General features: G+C 31.1%; 1 protein-coding gene across 7 annotated transcripts in view; it reads left to right on the forward strand.

Annotated features, from left to right (window-relative positions):
- The window catches only part of LOC127727010 (phosphatidylinositol-glycan-specific phospholipase D-like), a 64,578-nt gene that overhangs the window by 28,981 nt on the left and 17,720 nt on the right, over nt 1-17,877 (forward strand). For all 7 annotated transcript variants that reach the window (XM_052234388.1, XM_052234384.1, XM_052234386.1 and 4 more), the window contains exons 13-19: nt 1,844-1,986; nt 3,340-3,458; nt 5,947-6,041; nt 9,763-9,876; nt 11,529-11,603; nt 12,319-12,469; nt 15,565-15,620. In XM_052234388.1, the coding sequence (XP_052090348.1) occupies nt 1,844-1,986; nt 3,340-3,458; nt 5,947-6,041; nt 9,763-9,876; nt 11,529-11,603; nt 12,319-12,469; nt 15,565-15,620 (753 nt within the window). The remainder of the gene's footprint in view (nt 1-1,843; nt 1,987-3,339; nt 3,459-5,946; nt 6,042-9,762; nt 9,877-11,528; nt 11,604-12,318; nt 12,470-15,564; nt 15,621-17,877) is intronic.

A 17,877-nucleotide genomic window follows, 5' to 3' on the forward strand; every position in this document is an offset into this window, starting at 1 on the left:
TTTCTGTCAATTTTAAAACAAATAACAACCAAAAAAGTTTAATAGTATACTGTTTATACAGATTCAGACAGATATCATTGACGATTTGAGAACGCATGATGCAGCGGATATTCATAAAACCGACAAGATAAGGCTTTAATTAAAATATTGTTTGTTTGCAGTTTACCGACCGACCCTCGAAAATCCGCCCGACTTTGAAAATTTTATTGCTTTTAATTTGAAGAAATTATTTTTATTTTTCTATTGACGCAACCGGAACTTCTGGTCGTTTCCGGAATTGATTTAAAGTTTGGGTCGAATACACGTTTCAAGTTCGGTTTTTCTTACCTTCTTGTCAAGCATACATGGGACCGTTTAATAATAAAGCACATGGAGATTGTTTACAAGTATCGATGAAGACATGGAGGAGTACTTTGCGCTGTTGTTTTCTGTCAATTTTAAAACAAATAACAACCAAAAAAATTTAATAGTAAACTGTTTATACAGATTCAGACAGATATCATTGACGATTTGAGAACGCATGATGCAGCGGATATTCATAAAACCGACACGATAACCGTTTCCATCTCAAACAGACCGGGTACAGAATCTCTTGAGCCGGACTTTATGGAACCAATATCAGTGGTTAAACAATTTGACAGCAGCCTGAAGTATGCCATTGTTTCTATAAAACGTTGTGAAGACAACAAGGATGAAACCACTTCTCCATGACTTCATGGATACCTGTAAACACACCAGGAAGGGCGCATTTGAAATTAATAATCGATAGACAATGCCAAATCTATAAGAAGCCACAGAAACTACACAAAGATGTAAAGAAAATGAATGGTTGGCTTGTAAAAATAAATATACTTTCTCTATGTTAAATCTATCTTCTATTGCAATGAGTATGCTCCTTTAGGATAAGGGGAGCTACCCCACTCATTGCAATTCTTCTCCCTCTTACAATATTAAATATACCCAAACAGTGTGGCTTGTGTGAATTGAATTAAAACATGTCCTTAGGGGTATGCTGCCAATTTTTTATGCAGTCAAAACATTTCAGTACAGACCATTTACTTTTAAAAGGGTGCTATTGATTTCACCCTGAAGTCTAAGATTTTTTTTTGGTTTTAATTAAAGCCTGATCACATCAACATATCTTTCAAAATATAACCTTATTACATATAATTAAATATTGTTAGATTTATGAAAACAGTCAGATGTCAAATATATTTTTTCAAATTTCTTTTTTTTTTAATTGAGAAAGATTCAATGGTTAATTTTTTTTATTGATAACACTCTTTAAAACATTGTCTTATGAATCTTTGATATCTACATTTCCTAATGAAAATACTCGACTCATGAAAACTTTCTAGTAAATAAGCATATGTCAGTGAACAATTTCTTTAAAACAATTCTAGTCATTCCTTGTTTATAAGATCTTATAACTGTTCCAGTACTAGTATTTAATAATGTCATAAATTGGATAATCACACCATGTTATAGTTTCAATTTTGGTTGAAAAGTTTTTATCTGAAAATGTCTGTTCATTTTATGTTGGTTTTCAGTGTTTGTTGTTAAAAAAAAAATTTCTTTACAAGAAACTTGGTTTGTGTAACTGCTTGTTTAAACTTCATTTTGGCTGATAAAATAAAATATTTTTCCTACCTACCGACCCTTCAGTCTGAAGGTACAGTCGGAAAACTGCAAACAAACATATTTTTAAGGTTGGCCTTATATAATTGCATTTAAAACAGGTGTAGATAGTTTGATATGAACACAAGAATAAAATTGTAACCACATCATGGGCAAGGCTGTGAGAAATACCTTAGATATCATTTTCATATTTTGTATTCAACAGAATGAATTACAGTGGAAATATAAAGAAATCAGCAAACTAAAAAGAAAACTTTTCACGGAAAGAAAAAAAGAATCAGAAAAAAAGAAATTGAATATACCAACTACAAAATTGATGGTAAATGGATCTTATGCCAGATTTGGATGGTATGTACAGTGTAAAAAATTTAAAAAAAGAGGAGGAAGATACTTAAAGGGACAATAAAAACTCATTAAGTTGGAAAGAGACAGACAAAAACATGACAAAAAATGAAAAATGAAGAAAAGACAAACAACAGTCTATGAAATACTACACAGAAAGCTCAGGATCTGAGATGCACAAACCCCCACCAAAAAACGCAGGGGGGGGGGGGGGGGGGGGGGGTCTCAGGTGTTTCAGAAGGGTAGGCAGATCCTGCTCCACATGTGACATTTGTTGTGCTGCTCATGGTAAGTACAAATTCAGTATTAATAATAAGTCTCAATCCATAAAGTCAAGGTCGAGGAAAAAAGGACAGGGTTGTGGCTACGACAAATTGACCATAAATGTGGTCCTCTGTGACAAAGATATGATCCATAACAGTTATTCAACTGATTATACGATCCGTAAAACGTAGGAAAGGATGGTATGAACTTATCTTTACTTAACTATGACTTCATCATAAATAAAAATGATCTAATGTCACCCTATCACATCACCACAATTTATGAAACAGTGCTTTCTATCAAAACATATAGGAAATGATTTAAAGGATAAGGCTTTGCATTATATCTTATTACTTTAACTTCTGATATACTTCTTCAGACTTACTTCAGGAGAGATATGAAAACAAAATAATTTGGTGTGAATGTTACATATATTTATCCTGCAATCAGCCAACTATTGTACAAATAACAGGTACACAAATAAATTTTTGCTTTATTTGTACTTGTACAAATAAAGTCTTCTGTTACCCCTCTTCCATGTTGAGCAAGCGGTAATGTGGATATTTCTTTTTGCGTACCAGTTCATTTTGGTGTCCTCTTCGCGGTCCGCGTTTAAACTATGTCGATTTCTTTGAAAAATTAGAGACAATGATTTAAATTTTAACAACTAAAGTTTCAAGTGTTGGGTGTAAATTTCAGGATAAAAACAATATATGTACATTGTCGGAAAATATAAAATGTATTTGTACTCGCTGCGAAACAGGAGAAAAGCTCGGCGAGCCTCGCTTTTCGTCCTGTTTCTAATATATATGTATTAGTTTAGTTGGTTTGTTGTTCCCAAGTATTTGTCTTTCTATATAATATAAGTTCATCTTTTTCATATGTATCAGCACAAATCTTTTAGTGTTCATTTTGGCTTGATTGTGTTGTAATGTCTGGATAATGTTTAAACCACAACTCCTGTTACTCATTTTGTGATCATATCAGATTTCATTGAAGTTAAATTTGATCAAGAGATTTATAAAATGATAACTACTAGAAAGATGTGTTAGGTACCTATGGTAACAGAAATATTAAAATGTGATTTAATTATAGGTCGATTTCATCAGGAGATGTGGATAATGATGGCTACAATGATGTTGTTATAGGATCTCCTGGTTACAGCCATGTGAACAACTGGCAGACAGGAAGAATATATATTGTCTATGGCAGTGGTAATTATTACTTTTTTTAATGGGACCTTTTCTCTCTTATCTTAAGGGCTATATGATCTATTGCCATAAATTGGCCTCTGTCGTCCACTGTGCATTATCTGTTGTCAATGGCAATCGTTGATTCCTTAAAGGGTTATTGCCTTAAAACAACTACTTTTTACCAAATGTTATCATTTGTATATGCCTGTTTACGGGACATATTATGGTATACCTTTGTCTGTTCTTTTATGTTTCAATGATCTTCTTTACCTCTGAAACTTGTTTAATAACCAATTTAGACCAATTTTGCACGTGATTGATCCTGTTTATATTGTAGTAAATGAATTATAATACTATCTATCAACCAGCATGGCCACCATATCCTAGCAATCAAGCATTGGAGTTAAAATGCAAATAATTGTTTCATATCTTGAAAACTAGGATTTATAGAGAAAATCTGACAGGGATAAAATGCTTGCAAAATAGCTGTTAATCCATAAAAATTGTCAGATTCCTTATTGGAGGTAAAGCCCTCAAAATGATTTTTATGCCGCCACCGTAGCTGACGGGGCATTAAGTGTTACCCTTGTCCGATCTGTCAGTCCGTCCAGTCCGTTGCGTACTTCCCCAAAATTGGTTTCCGTTCTCTAACTTTAGTTTGCCTCAACCAAACACAATGCTTATTACCCCAAAACACAGATCAAGTTCGAAATTGTGTGTCATCACTTTTACCTTTCATGAGTTATGCCCTTTATAAACATAAAAATTGCTGAATTTTTCGTTTCCGTTCTCTAACTTTAGTTTGCCTCAACCAAATGTTATTAAACTTATACACAATGCTTATTACCACAAAACACAGATGAAGTTTATAATTGGGTGGCGTCACTTTTACCGTTCTTGAGTTATAAGGAGCTGCTGAACCAACGCCTCCTATGTTTTGTGCTGGTAGAGTTCCCTTAAGTGGATACCAGATGATATGCAGGGTTGTCAGATAAAAAATATTAAATACCGCTAAATTGACAACAACACTTAAGTAAACTGCATCTTTTATTGGTCGACATGTTTCGCCGATTAGATCGGCGAATTCAGGACAAAGTATACAAAATGAGCATCCCTGAAGTACAAAAAAATGGAAACATGTCGAACAATAAAAGATGCAGTTCACTTAAGTGTTGTTGTCAATTTAGCGGTTCTTATGTATGTGGAAATTTACTCATGCATATTTACACATTCTGCATTTATTTTAGCATTTGTAGGTATTATTTACAAAAGAGTAGTGGAAAGGGAGAAACTAAAAAATTGACTTGGAGGATTTTGTAGATAGTTTTTTTTTTAATCTTGATTTTTACATAAATAGTAATATGGCATTTTTTGTTTACGGATAAGCAATTCCTGCTCATTACCTCCTCTTGTTTTTAACAATCTATTTGAAAAAACTGAACACACTGAAAGCAAAAGCCTCAAGCATTGTTACCTAAAATCATACATTTCATTTTATAGTAATAGTGCAAAAAACACCTACATGAATAAAAGAAATCAAGAAAAACAAATTTAATAACATGTCATTTGTAGCTCTGTTGAAGGTGTAATACCACCATTGATTTTCCCCTATTAGTCTTTGTTAAATTTGCACTTTTCAAAAAATTGTGCAGAATTTATCTTTGTTTCAAATAAAGAAATACTTGGCATGAGTAAAGTTTCATCCTGTCCAGTACTATAGAAAATTATCTTTGTTTCAAATAAAGAAATACTTGGCATGAGTAAAGTTTCATCCTGTCCAGTACTATAGAAAAAATTTCACATAACATTTCATTGCATATAAGAAAATAAGCATCACTGGAAGCTAACCAAAATATTCTATAGAAACCCCAAATAAAAAAATAATGGTGCTTTGAAATACCCAAGATATATGTTTATGACCCAGAAATGTTTTACTGCAATGAAATGTAGGATCAATTACCTACAACTGTCAAATTCAAGGGAATATTTTTTTTTTGACCTATTTTCGTATGCAACCGGATGTGACGTACTATGATTTGGTGGTATTACACCTGAATATGTGAACACATATGTGGTCCATATGTTGACGGAGGCCTACTGTCTATCAAGGCTACAGTATGTTACGTATGTTAGCATCCCTTGGTCCTGCATGCCAAAATTAAGGAAGAGAAAATGTCAATAGTAAAGTGTTTTTTTTCTTCAGGAGATGGTAAACTTTAGGGCTTGATCCTACCTAGCCACCCAAACAACTCTGCCTTGTGATCACATATGTTAGCTTAATGTTTAACAGTTAGCATTAGCAAGAATATATTTCATTTGCATTTCCTGAAAATGTTTTAGCATTGCTAGAGTTAAAATTCATTCATTAACAGAGTCAGGGTCCACATTTCTTGTACAATAAATAAAGAACATTACAGTTTTAAAAAGTCATATGTTATTTCTTGTGACATTTTTTGAAAATGAGAACCTTTCCCTGTTGCTTTTAATTTATGAATTTTTCTATTTATAGAGTCCAGAACAGATTTGTTTAATACAGAAGTTATCAATTTGGATGATCAAAAACTGGAGCAGCTAAATGTCACCTTTATAGAGGGTGCTGACAAGGTTAGTAATATTCATACCTGCCAAATACTGGCATCCTGATTTATGGCTGATATCTCCCATGAGAGGTGTTGACATAAATTTTGAAATTCTTTATTATATAAACTGAACACCTCAGTACAGGCATTCAAATGAGTTAAAAGGGTATTTAAGCACATATATACTCATTCAAACAATAAACAAATAAATTAAAAAAACACTTATGACAATATAAGAGGACCAGCATTAGGTCCTCTTGCACTTAAAATCCCCCATGGAGATTTTGAAAAGTTGGCAGGTATGAATTTTTGATTTTATCTTTTAGTTTTAAGCAAGAAAAGCATTGATTAATATCTGAACTGGTATAAAGGGGTGTTCAACATATATGAACATGTTAGATTGAAGGTGTTTCTCCATTCGTATTCTTTATTCACTTTTATTTGATTAACTACTGATACTGCTCACCATGCTTTTAACTTTCTACAGACATTAACCATGTATTTTGATGATCCAAATTGATAGCTTAGTTTAAACAAATTTCTTCTGGACTCTATAAATAGAAAACTTATAAATTAGTTTATTCGACCAAATTGGAAGAATTAAGGATGTTCGCTCCACTTGTTTTTGAATTTTTGCCAGATATTGGGAATCCTCTGGTTTTATCTCTGTAGTGCCATTAAAAAATTTTGCCTGCTTACCCCTACTTTTCTTTACATATAGTTTAAAAAGCCATATGTGAAAATCTTATAAAATCCTTGTGATTTTTTCATAGTTTTCGAAAGAAAGAAGGTGCCAATGTTAAATGTATGAAAAATTTAGAGAGAATTTTTTCCCGCCAAATTTTCAATGGCTTATATCTCGAAAACAAGCAAACGGACCTTTTATTTTTTTCTGCCTTTTTAGTTCCTTTATTCATATACTATCAATTTGTAACATACTTTTAAAAAGTTTGTTATTTTGAAACAGATTAGCGAACATCCTTAAAGGACATTTCATGTTATTTTCAGCTTGACATTTAGCAGCTATTAGTCAATCAATCATTTTACTTTTTTTCTTGATTGAAAAATAAAGATATAATTGCATATATTTCATTATATAATTGTAAGATTATGCTTGATTTTATTAATGTTTTTGTTAAACTTTAGTTATATGTCTTCTGATAATGTAACATACATTTTCATTTCTTATAAAAGAATTGTCTAAATTGAGGGCTTTGATAATGTATTATATAATTGTCATGACTTGATAGGATGGTAGTAATACAAGTTTAGAAATTGTTATTTTGAAAGATTGCAAGCAACATGTGATTTTGTACAAAGACATTTTTGATAAATCTTTTGGTTTGCAAACAGATTTGTCTTGTTTATTAGATGAAACATATTATAGAATTGCCTTGACTATGTGAACATACATAGCGATTTTCAAAATTTGTTAGACTATATTGGTTTTAAAAGAGGCAGAAGATACCAGAGGGACAATCAAAACTCATATAAAGTAGAGACCAACAAAACTCATATAAAGTAGAAGAGAGACCAACAAAACTCATATAAAGTAGAAGAGAGACCAACAAAACTCATATAAAGTAGAGACCAACAAAACTCATATAAAGAAGAGACCAATAAAACTCATATAAAGTAGAGACTAACAAAACTCATATAAAGTAGAGACCAACAAAACTCATTTAAAGTAGAGACCAACAAAACTCATATAAAGTAGAGACCAACAAAACTCATTTAAAGTAGAGACCAACAAAACTCATATAAAGTTGAAGAGAGACCAACAAAACTCATATAAAGTAGAGACCAACAAAACTCATATAAAGTAGAGACCAACAAAACTCATATAAAGTAGAGACCAACATATAAAGTAGAGACCAACAAAACTCATATAAAGTAGAGACCAACAAAACTCATATAAAGTAGAGACCAACATATAAAGTAGAGACCAACAAAACTCATATAAAGTAGAGACCAACAAAACTCATATAAAGTAGAGACCAACAAAACTCATTTAAAGTAGAGACCAACAAAACTCATATCAAGTAGAGACCAACAAAACTCATATAAAGTAGAGACCAACAAAACTCATATAAAGTAGAAGAGAGACCAACAAAACTCATATGAAGTAGAGACCAACAAAACTCATATAAAGTAGAGACCAACAAAACTCATATAAAGTAGAAGAGAGACCAACAAAACTCATATAAAGTAGAGACCAACAAAACTCATTTAAAGTAGAGACCAACAAAACTCATATAAAGTAGAGACCAACAAAACTCATATAAAGTAGAAGAGAGACTAACAAAACTCATATAAAGTAGAGACCAACAAAACTCATATAAAGTTGAAGAGAGACCAACAAAACTCATATAAAGTAGAGACCAACAAAACTCATATAAAGTAGAAGAGAGACCAACAAAACTCATATAAAGTAGAGACTAACAAAACTCATATAAAGTAGAAGAGAGACCAACAAAACTCATATAAGTAGAAGAGAGACCAACAAAACTCATATAAAGTAGAGACCAACAAAACTCATATAAAGTAGAAGAGAGACCAACAAAACTCATATAAAGTAGAAGAGAAACAAAACTCATATAAAGTATAGACCAACAAAACTCATATAAAGTAGAGACCAACAAAACTCATATAAAGTAGAAGAGAGACCAACAAAACTCATATAAAGTAGAGACCAACAAAACTCATATAAAGTAGAGACCGACAAAACTCATATAAAGTAGAAGAGAGACCAACAAAACTCATATAAAGTAGAGACCAACAAAACTCATATAAAGTAGAGACCAACAAAACTCATATAAAGTAGAGACCAACATAACTCATATAAAGTAGAAGAGAGACCAACAAAACTCATATAAAGTAGAGACCAACAAAACTCATATAAAGTAGAGACCAACATAACTCACATAAAGTAGAAGAGAGACCAACAAAACTCATATAAAGTAGAGACCAAAAAAACTCATATAAAGTAGAGACCAACATAACTCATATAAAGTATAGACCAACAAAACTCATATAAAGTAGAAGAGAGACCAACAAAACTCATATAAAGTAGAGACCAACAAAACTCATATAAAGTAGAAGAGAGACCAACAAAACTCATATAAAGTAGAGACCAACAAAACTCATATAAAGTAGAGACCAACATAACTCATATAAAGTAGAAGAGAGACCAACAAAACTCATATAAAGTAGAGACCAACAAAACTCATATAAAGTAGAAGAGAGACCAACAAAACTCATATAAAGTAGAGACCAACATAACTCATATAAAGTAGAGACCAACAAAACTCATATAAAGTAGAAGAGAGACCAACAAAACTCATATAAAGTAGAGACCAACATAACTCTTATAAAGTAGAGACCAACAAAACTCATATAAAGTAGAAGAGAGACCAACAAAACAATGGCAAAATACAAAAAACACTACAGAGAAAACTTAATGCTGAGCAACACAAACCCCACCAAAAACATACCAGAGGTGATCTCAGGTGCTCTGGAAGGGCAAACAGATCCTCACATGTGCAAAACATTGCTATAACATGTTTAAATGATTATTATTTTTTACAGAAATACTGTTATAAAACATTATCTGTGTTAATATTAATATTCCAACCTTAAATTTTTGAACAGAACTTTTCTCTGTTGTAACAGGTTGTTTAGTTTAAGAGACTGAAGCAGTGTTTATATATATACACAGTGTTTTCCAAGTTGAATTATACTTGTAGAAACAGTCCAGATTTGGCACCAGTGTAACTGCATTAGATATTAATTTAGACGGAGTTGATGATATTGTTGTAAGCAGTCCATCTTTTTGGAACAATAGTCCCTTGGATTATAATGTAAGTTTTTGTTAAGTCTTAGATGTGTGTAGTTTTTAGCTTACATGCCGTTAGACCAAAAAGTTAGTGTGAGCTCATGCCATATGATAATTTGTCTAAGTATTATGTTGTCTGTTGTCTATCATATTGTCAAAAAGTTGTCTTATCAGAAACCCCCGGGCCAATTTTGACTTTAGGCCTTAAGTGGTATACTTTAAAAATCATGTCTTGATGACTTCATCTGTATTCATGGCTGTTGCCATTACTAAAGATTTGATAAAAATTCAACAGAAGAAATATTCAAAGTTATCTCTTCTGATAACTATGGACCATACTTGGTCTGCATCATCCTATATTGGATATATGCTTTAAAAGTAATATGTGATGAACCTGTGGTCAAATTAAGGTGGCCAATTTTGCTTAAAATGTGGGACAACCCTTTACACCTTACAAGCTAGTTCAGACCATCAGCTCTAATTATTTTAAAGACTACCCGATAAATGTTACCAAACTTTACATAGGGTTAAATTTAAATTAAATAGTTTTTGATAAAACCCTGGAAGTGAGCAATTCAGAAATGCCCCTTTTGGATTTGTGATTATGGCCTCAATTTCCTTCAACCTTGCGACTACTGTAACAAACAAAAAAAAACACCCCGAAAATGGACAAAAAGTACTATATAGAAAAAAATAATTATACTACCAAGCAAATTCACACTGCTACTTCAAGTAGAAAGTTGGATCCCACCACCACCACCACCCCTAAATATAGAAAATCATTTGGCAGTTTGATTAATACCAGAACTTTGGTCAAACATTTTTGCTTATCCTCTTTAAGAGGATTATGATTGAAGACTCCACCCACCTACAAACATAGCTGCAACTTTAACCAAAAATTAAAGATTTGACAAAAATTTAATTAAAAAAATTCTTAAGTTCCAGAATACCTACCCATGTTTGGTTAAATGATACATCTATGGCTACAATTCATTACAGTCAGCTTTAAAAAGGGTATTGTAACAGAAATCAGAAAAGCACCATAATGTTTAACAAGTAAAATGAGATATCATTACTTTAGCAATATTCTCAGCACTCACCATAGAGAGAAGAAAAAAAAGTATCACAAAATACATAAATCCAAGGCAAAGTCAAAAGGGGAAGTCCATAAAGACCAACAATATCAAACATTATCAACCAACAGAATTAGTGAAAAACAAGTGTCATATTCCTGATTGATTGTTTTGACTTCTCATAGATTGTAAATGGCAAAGGAGAAGACAATCCAGTATTAGTCTATAGACTTTAAGTTAAATAGGTTTGACCTCTCATTGATTGTAAATGGCAAAGGAGAAGACAATCCAGTATTAGTCTGTAGACTTTAAGTTAAATAGGTTTGACCTCTCATTGATTGTAAATGGCAAAGGAGAAGACAATCCAGTATTAGTCTGTAGACTTTAAGTTAAATAGGTTTGACCTCTCATAGATTGTAAATGGCAAAGGAGAAGACAATCCAGTATTAGTCTGTAGACTTTAAGTTAAATAGGTTTGACCTCTCATTTATGTTTTCCTTTTATACTTATTTTTACTAGATGTAAAAAAGATTCTGATATTATAATACATTAACTGTTTACTATCTGACTTTCAAACTACAACTTCATCATTTGTTTTTGGCAGGGGTTGGTATCAGTGTATCTGGGACAGTTGAACAAGAGACAGTATAGTAAACCAGATATTGTCATTACTTGTAAGGTAGAGTCACATGTTTTCTGTTATTGACCAGTAATTACATTTAGCTGCTTTAGGAATGAAATCAGATATATTTAAGATTCCTACTTCAAATAAGTTGTTAGCTATTTGAAAAGAAATTGCAACTTGTTTGAAGTCCTTATTCAACTGTTTTGTTATCAAAAAGACGCAGGTTTGCAAAATCTGTAAGGCTATTCATAATGTGATGCAGACCTCATTAAGAGGTGCATTCCTTTTTCATGCAGACAGCAAATTATGAGCAATAACTGACATACAATTAGAAAAAACTTACATACAATTAGAAAAAACTTACATACAATTAGAAAAAAACATGAAACTTCATCTAGACAACCAGAATTTAGCTTGTGAAGAAACACATTAAAGTCTGCTTGTATTATACTTGAATTTTAAATGAAAATATTGTTTTGTTGGCAAAGTATATAGAAGTTATTTTATACTTTGTTGGAGTCAACAGTATTTTTTTTTATTTTACAAATGAAATATAACAGTATGCAACTTAAAAAAATTCAGAATATATTATAATTTTCCAAATTATAAAGTGTTAACTCCTTTACTATAATATAGTAATTAAAACATACAGTTGATTTCTTTTTAAATAGTACTGAAAATCATATTCAAAGATTCTGGTACTGAGAATTATAGCTTTGAACCTTTAAGACCTTTCAGTGTATGACTAATCTGTGGAAATTATTTTTAGGTAAAATATTGTAACCTAGGTTATAGTTTAAACAAAGCAGACGTAAACAATGATGGATTTCAAGATCTACTTATTGGTTCACCCTATTATACAGCTGGGTATGAACAGATGGGCATTATTGCTGTACTAATGGCTTCCAAAAACATTAAAGGTGTCTTTTATGTTACAGTTTATATTAGCCTGCATCCATTTTTATTTTTTGCGGTCATATATTGGTATGACGTTGGTGTCGTCGTCGTACAAGTAAGCATTTTTCTAGTTTCATGACAATAACTTGTGGAACAGTGTATGGATCTCTCTGAAATTATACCACAAGTTTCCATACCACAAAGGGATGGTTAGGATTGGCTTTGGGGGGTTATGGCTCAAACTGTTTAGGAATTAGGGGCAAAAAAGTGAGAAAAAAACAAGGGTGTCCTGGTTAATGGACTATTACTTAAGTACACATTACAGTGTAAGGGAGGTAATTCAAAAACTACTTTGAATTACCTCCATTACACTGCTTTTAAATTATGTATAAAGAATTTTTGTATTGTCTTGAGGTGATTAGCTGTCAGTTCATTTTTAGAAGTTACTATTTTAATAATTTTAGAAATGCTGATTAAGGTAAATTAATTTAAGCTATGATTATGTATGTCAATTTCTATTTTAAGACTTTTATGATGTATTTAAATGGGTTATTATGGTTGCAAACTCCATTGGAAATTTGAACAATTTGAATTAAAATTATGACCATGACTGAGGGAAAGAATTTGTTTTTGGAAAAAGATGGGGGGAGGTTAAAAAAAAAGTAGGGGGGAACAATTTTTTCTCAAGATTTCAGAAATCAAAAAGAAAATCCTTCAATTTTTTTTTTTAAAGGGGGGGGGGGGGGGGGGGGCAATCGCAACAGCATAGTGAATTGCACAAAAGCAAAAAATTGAATATAAATTCAAATTATATAACCAATTCTAAGTTCTTTGACTACAGTTATTCTGTGTCAGAAACCTATTATGTGTCAAATATTGAATACCAATCCAAATTCAGACCTGTATCAAGCGCGAATATTGTGTCCATTTTTGCCCCAACTGTTCAGGGTTGGACCTCTGCGGTCGTTTCCAGCTGCGCTCGGCGAAGCAATTTATTTTCTATTGAAGCATTCTTGATTTTTTTTGGACAAAAGTTATTTACTCACCTGCACCAAAGGTCTATGTGAAAAAAGGTATAGCAAAATACTGACCTCCCAAGTAAATTCAAAAAGGGAAAGTCCATAAAAACTGACAAAATCAAATGTTATCAACCAACAAAATGAGTGAAAAACATCTGTCATATTCCTGACTTGGAACAAGCACTTTTTCGAAGAAAATGATGGATTAAACCTGGTTATATATCTAGTTAAACCTCCCACTTGTATGACAGTTGTTTATAGTTTCAATCTACTGTATTTAGCCATGTATAGTACGCAGTAGTGTATAATACGCACCCCCTTTTCATCCCTCCAAAATCGTGAACAAAAATTAAAAAAAACAAAAAAGTTAAAAAAATTGAAAAAGTAAAAAGTAAAAAAAAAAGAAAAAAAAAGAAAGGTTAAAAAAGAACATTAAAATTTAAAAAAAAAAAAAAGGAAATAAAATAAAATTTTTTTTTAAAGTCTAGTTCACTGTAAAAAGACGGTATCATTGTTATATTATCATGAACCATTGACATGAATTGGCATCTGTCATTGTTGTATGTGGCTGTTAACATTTTAAAAGAAAGGACTGAATGGATTGGGTCTAAACTTGTCAACAGCCATCATTGCGGTAATTGATTTCAATTTTACTTTATATCTCAAAAACTAAGGCAGTTTAAGTAAAACTGACATAGGGTTAAAATGATCAGAAGTTCAAGACAAATTAGGTTGGATTTATTGTCCCTGAAATGTCAAATGACCCTAATCAACAATCAAGTTTTTAAGGAGTTATTGGCCTTGAATGACATGCCTATTTATAATTTTTCCTGAATTGTTGTGAAAAATATTCTAGACTAGTATTCTTAGTGAAAATTATGTAAATAAGGCTTCATTGAAATATAATTTACTGGTCCCTGAATAAATTCACCTAAAATATTTCAAGAACATATGAAGGGAAATGAAATCAAACAGCAATGTTCTTTAGAAGGTACTTACTAAGCATTGCAACTCTGAACCTGATGAAAAGTCCAATATGACCCCTAGGGGCCTAAAAGGAAGGAGTATTCTTTCCTGGTGAGTGATTCAGACTCCTGGAAGCTTTAATTGTTTGGTGTCATGTATTTGATGGAAGACCAGAATTTAATTTCCTGTAGGTGATGAGTTTAAAATATGAGAGCAAACATTTTTGCTTGTATATCAATATGATTTCCAGGTTATGACTTGTCTTGATTGACTTATCATGATGAAATTTCAAGATAATTTCTTTGACTCAAAACAAAAATTAGAATTAGTTTTAAGGACCACCACAACCAGAAATGATAAATACACATTTTTAATGTGGATGTTAATTGTTTTGATTAGCAGTATAAATATTGTCAGTCTATTAAACCTGTCAAATATGACATTTGTTTGTATTGTCCAAACAACAGTAGGGACAAACAGCTTAATTTTAAACTTCTATTTTTTTTTAGATTTAGATGCATTTTATTGATATAAATTCTTTAATAAAACATCCTCAGTTTTTATGTATTTTGAGTTTTAAATGCTCAGAATTACATTGCATTTTTTGGAAAATTATTTTGAAATAAGGAATATATCTCCCTCATGTAAAGCTCTGCTTCCTTGCCGGACTTTGGCTATACATTTGTCTATTTAGGGTTATATGCTCTTAATATTTTTTTAATACAATTTGGATTTTCAAATATTTTGGCCTCGAGCATCACTGAAGAAACATTTATTGTCGAAATGCGTATCTGGTGCAGAAAAATTGGTACTGTTTATGTTATTGCATGGCAGCTTCTTTTTTCTGTAATAAAAGAGCCTAATAAACAAAAATTTCTGGTAGATTTTTTAGTTGTTCAATATAAAATATAAAATATACCTCTTTTCTTCTATCTGATTTAGATATGATAACTTGAGTTGTATTTGTATAAGTTTTCTGTAAACTGACCATAAATTTTCAATACTATTTATATTATAATTAGGGATATTGGAAGCAATAGAAGCAATGGTTAACTTTGTGTGACTATATCATATTATCAGTATAACTTTTAACTAAACTGCAAATTAACCCTGGTAATTATATTACTTTGTAGCCAAAAGCTTCTTTGAATTTGAAAAACTACAGACAAAACTGTTACCAGAAAAGCAGGTATGTACTTTTGTCTCCTCAATTAATTTTGAGGGAGGCGAGACATAGACATTACTTTTTCCTAGTGGTGATGCTGTCTCATGATGTTTGATTTTCTAATTAGGTCACTTTCAGAATTAGTTTCTAAAGATACTTGGTAGACAGTTGCATCATCATCCTTGCATCTTAATAGCCATTATAGGTGCAGTTTATTAGGCTTGCTTCAATTAAATGTTAATTTTTCTAATAAGGTGCATTTTAAAACAAGTAATTATGTTGTACTAATGCTTAATTATTTTTCAGTGACGTTGGTAGTATTTAGTCATGTTCCACTAAATATGAAGTAATTAAGAATCAAGAATTTGTGTTAAGAAATTTATGAATTTCATTTTATTTATTGAATTAAATGATTTGATTATAATTCATAATAAATAGTGAGATTGATTGTCTAAGATTTATTGAAAATGTTTTTCTGCATAACCCAAACTTTGTCTGTACAATACTGTTATGTATCTTACATAGAGTCATTTGAATACACCATTTGTTTTGTTATGTATCTTACATAGAGTCATTTGAATACACCATTTGTTTTGTTATGTATCGTACATAGAGTCATTTGAATACACCATTTGTTTTGTTATGTATCTTACATAGAGTCATTTGAATACACCATTTGTTTTGTTATGTATCTTACATAGAGTCATTTGAATACACCATTTGTCTGTACAATACTGTTATGTATCTTACATAGAGTCATTTGAATACACCATTTGTGTGTACAATACTGTTATGTATCTTACATAGAGTCATTTGAATACACCATTTGTTTTGTTATGTATCTTACATAGAGTCATTTGAATACACCATTTGTTTAGTTATGTATCTTACATATAGTCATTTGAAGACACCATTAATTTGTTTAGTTATGTATCTTACATATAGTCATTTGAAGACACCATTTGTTTTGTTATGTATCTTACATAGAGTCATTTGAAGACACCATTTGTTTTGTTATGTATCTTACATAGAGTCATTTGAATACACCATTTGTTTTGTTATGTATCTTACATAGAGTCATTTGAATACACCATTTGTTTTGTTATGTATCGTACATAGAGTCATTTGAATACACCATTTGTTTTGTTATGTATCTTACATAGAGTCATTTGAATACACCATTTGTTTTGTTATGTATCTTACATAGAGTCATTTGAATACACCATTTGTCTGTACAATACTGTTATGTATCTTACATAGAGTCATTTGAATACACCATTTGTGTGTACAATACTGTTATGTATCTTACATAGAGTCATTTGAATACACCATTTGTTTTGTTATGTATCTTACATAGAGTCATTTGAATACACCATTTGTTTAGTTATGTATCTTACATATAGTCATTTGAAGACACCATTAATTTGTTTAGTTATGTATCTTACATATAGTCATTTGAAGACACCATTTGTTTTGTTATGTTTCTTACATAGAGTCATTTGAAGACACCATTTGTTTTGTTATGTATCTTACATAGAGTCATTTGAAGACACCATTTGTTTTGTTATGTATCTTACATAGAGTCATTTGAAGACACCATTTGTTTTGTTATGTATCTTACATAGAGTCATTTGAAGACACCATTTGTTTTGTTATGTATCTTACATAGAGTCATTTGAATACACCATTTGTTTTGTTATGTATCTTACATAGAGTCATTTGAAGACACCATTTGTTTTGTTATGTATCTTACATAGAGTCATTTGAAGACACCATTTGTTTTGTTATGTATCTTACATAGAGTCATTTGAAGACACCATTTGTTTAGTTATGTATCTTACATAGAGTCATTTGAAGACACCATTTGTTTTGTTATGTATCTTACATAGAGTCATTTGAAGACACCATTTGTTTTGTTATGTATCTTACATAGAGTCATTTGAATACACCATTTGTTTTGTTATGTATCTTACATAGAGTCATTTGAAGACACCATTTGTTTTGTTATGTATCTTACATAGAGTCATTTGAAGACACCATTTGTTTTGTTATGTATCTTACATAGAGTCATTTGAAGACACCATTTGTTTTGGTTGTTAGATCACCAAAGATATCATATTGGCATAATTAACTAACTTTAAGAGAACAGGCCGAAAATTACAAAATAAGGAAACATAATTCAGGGACACTTTTTTAATAAGACTTTAATCTTTTTGCTATAAATATCTGCTAGTTCAATCAGCTTACTTTATTTATTGCAAATATTCTGCTATGAAAAAGA

This window comes from Mytilus californianus, unplaced genomic scaffold, assembly GCF_021869535.1.
Source record: "Mytilus californianus isolate M0D057914Y unplaced genomic scaffold, xbMytCali1.0.p SCAF_19, whole genome shotgun sequence".
NCBI lineage: Eukaryota > Metazoa > Mollusca > Bivalvia > Mytilida > Mytilidae > Mytilus > Mytilus californianus.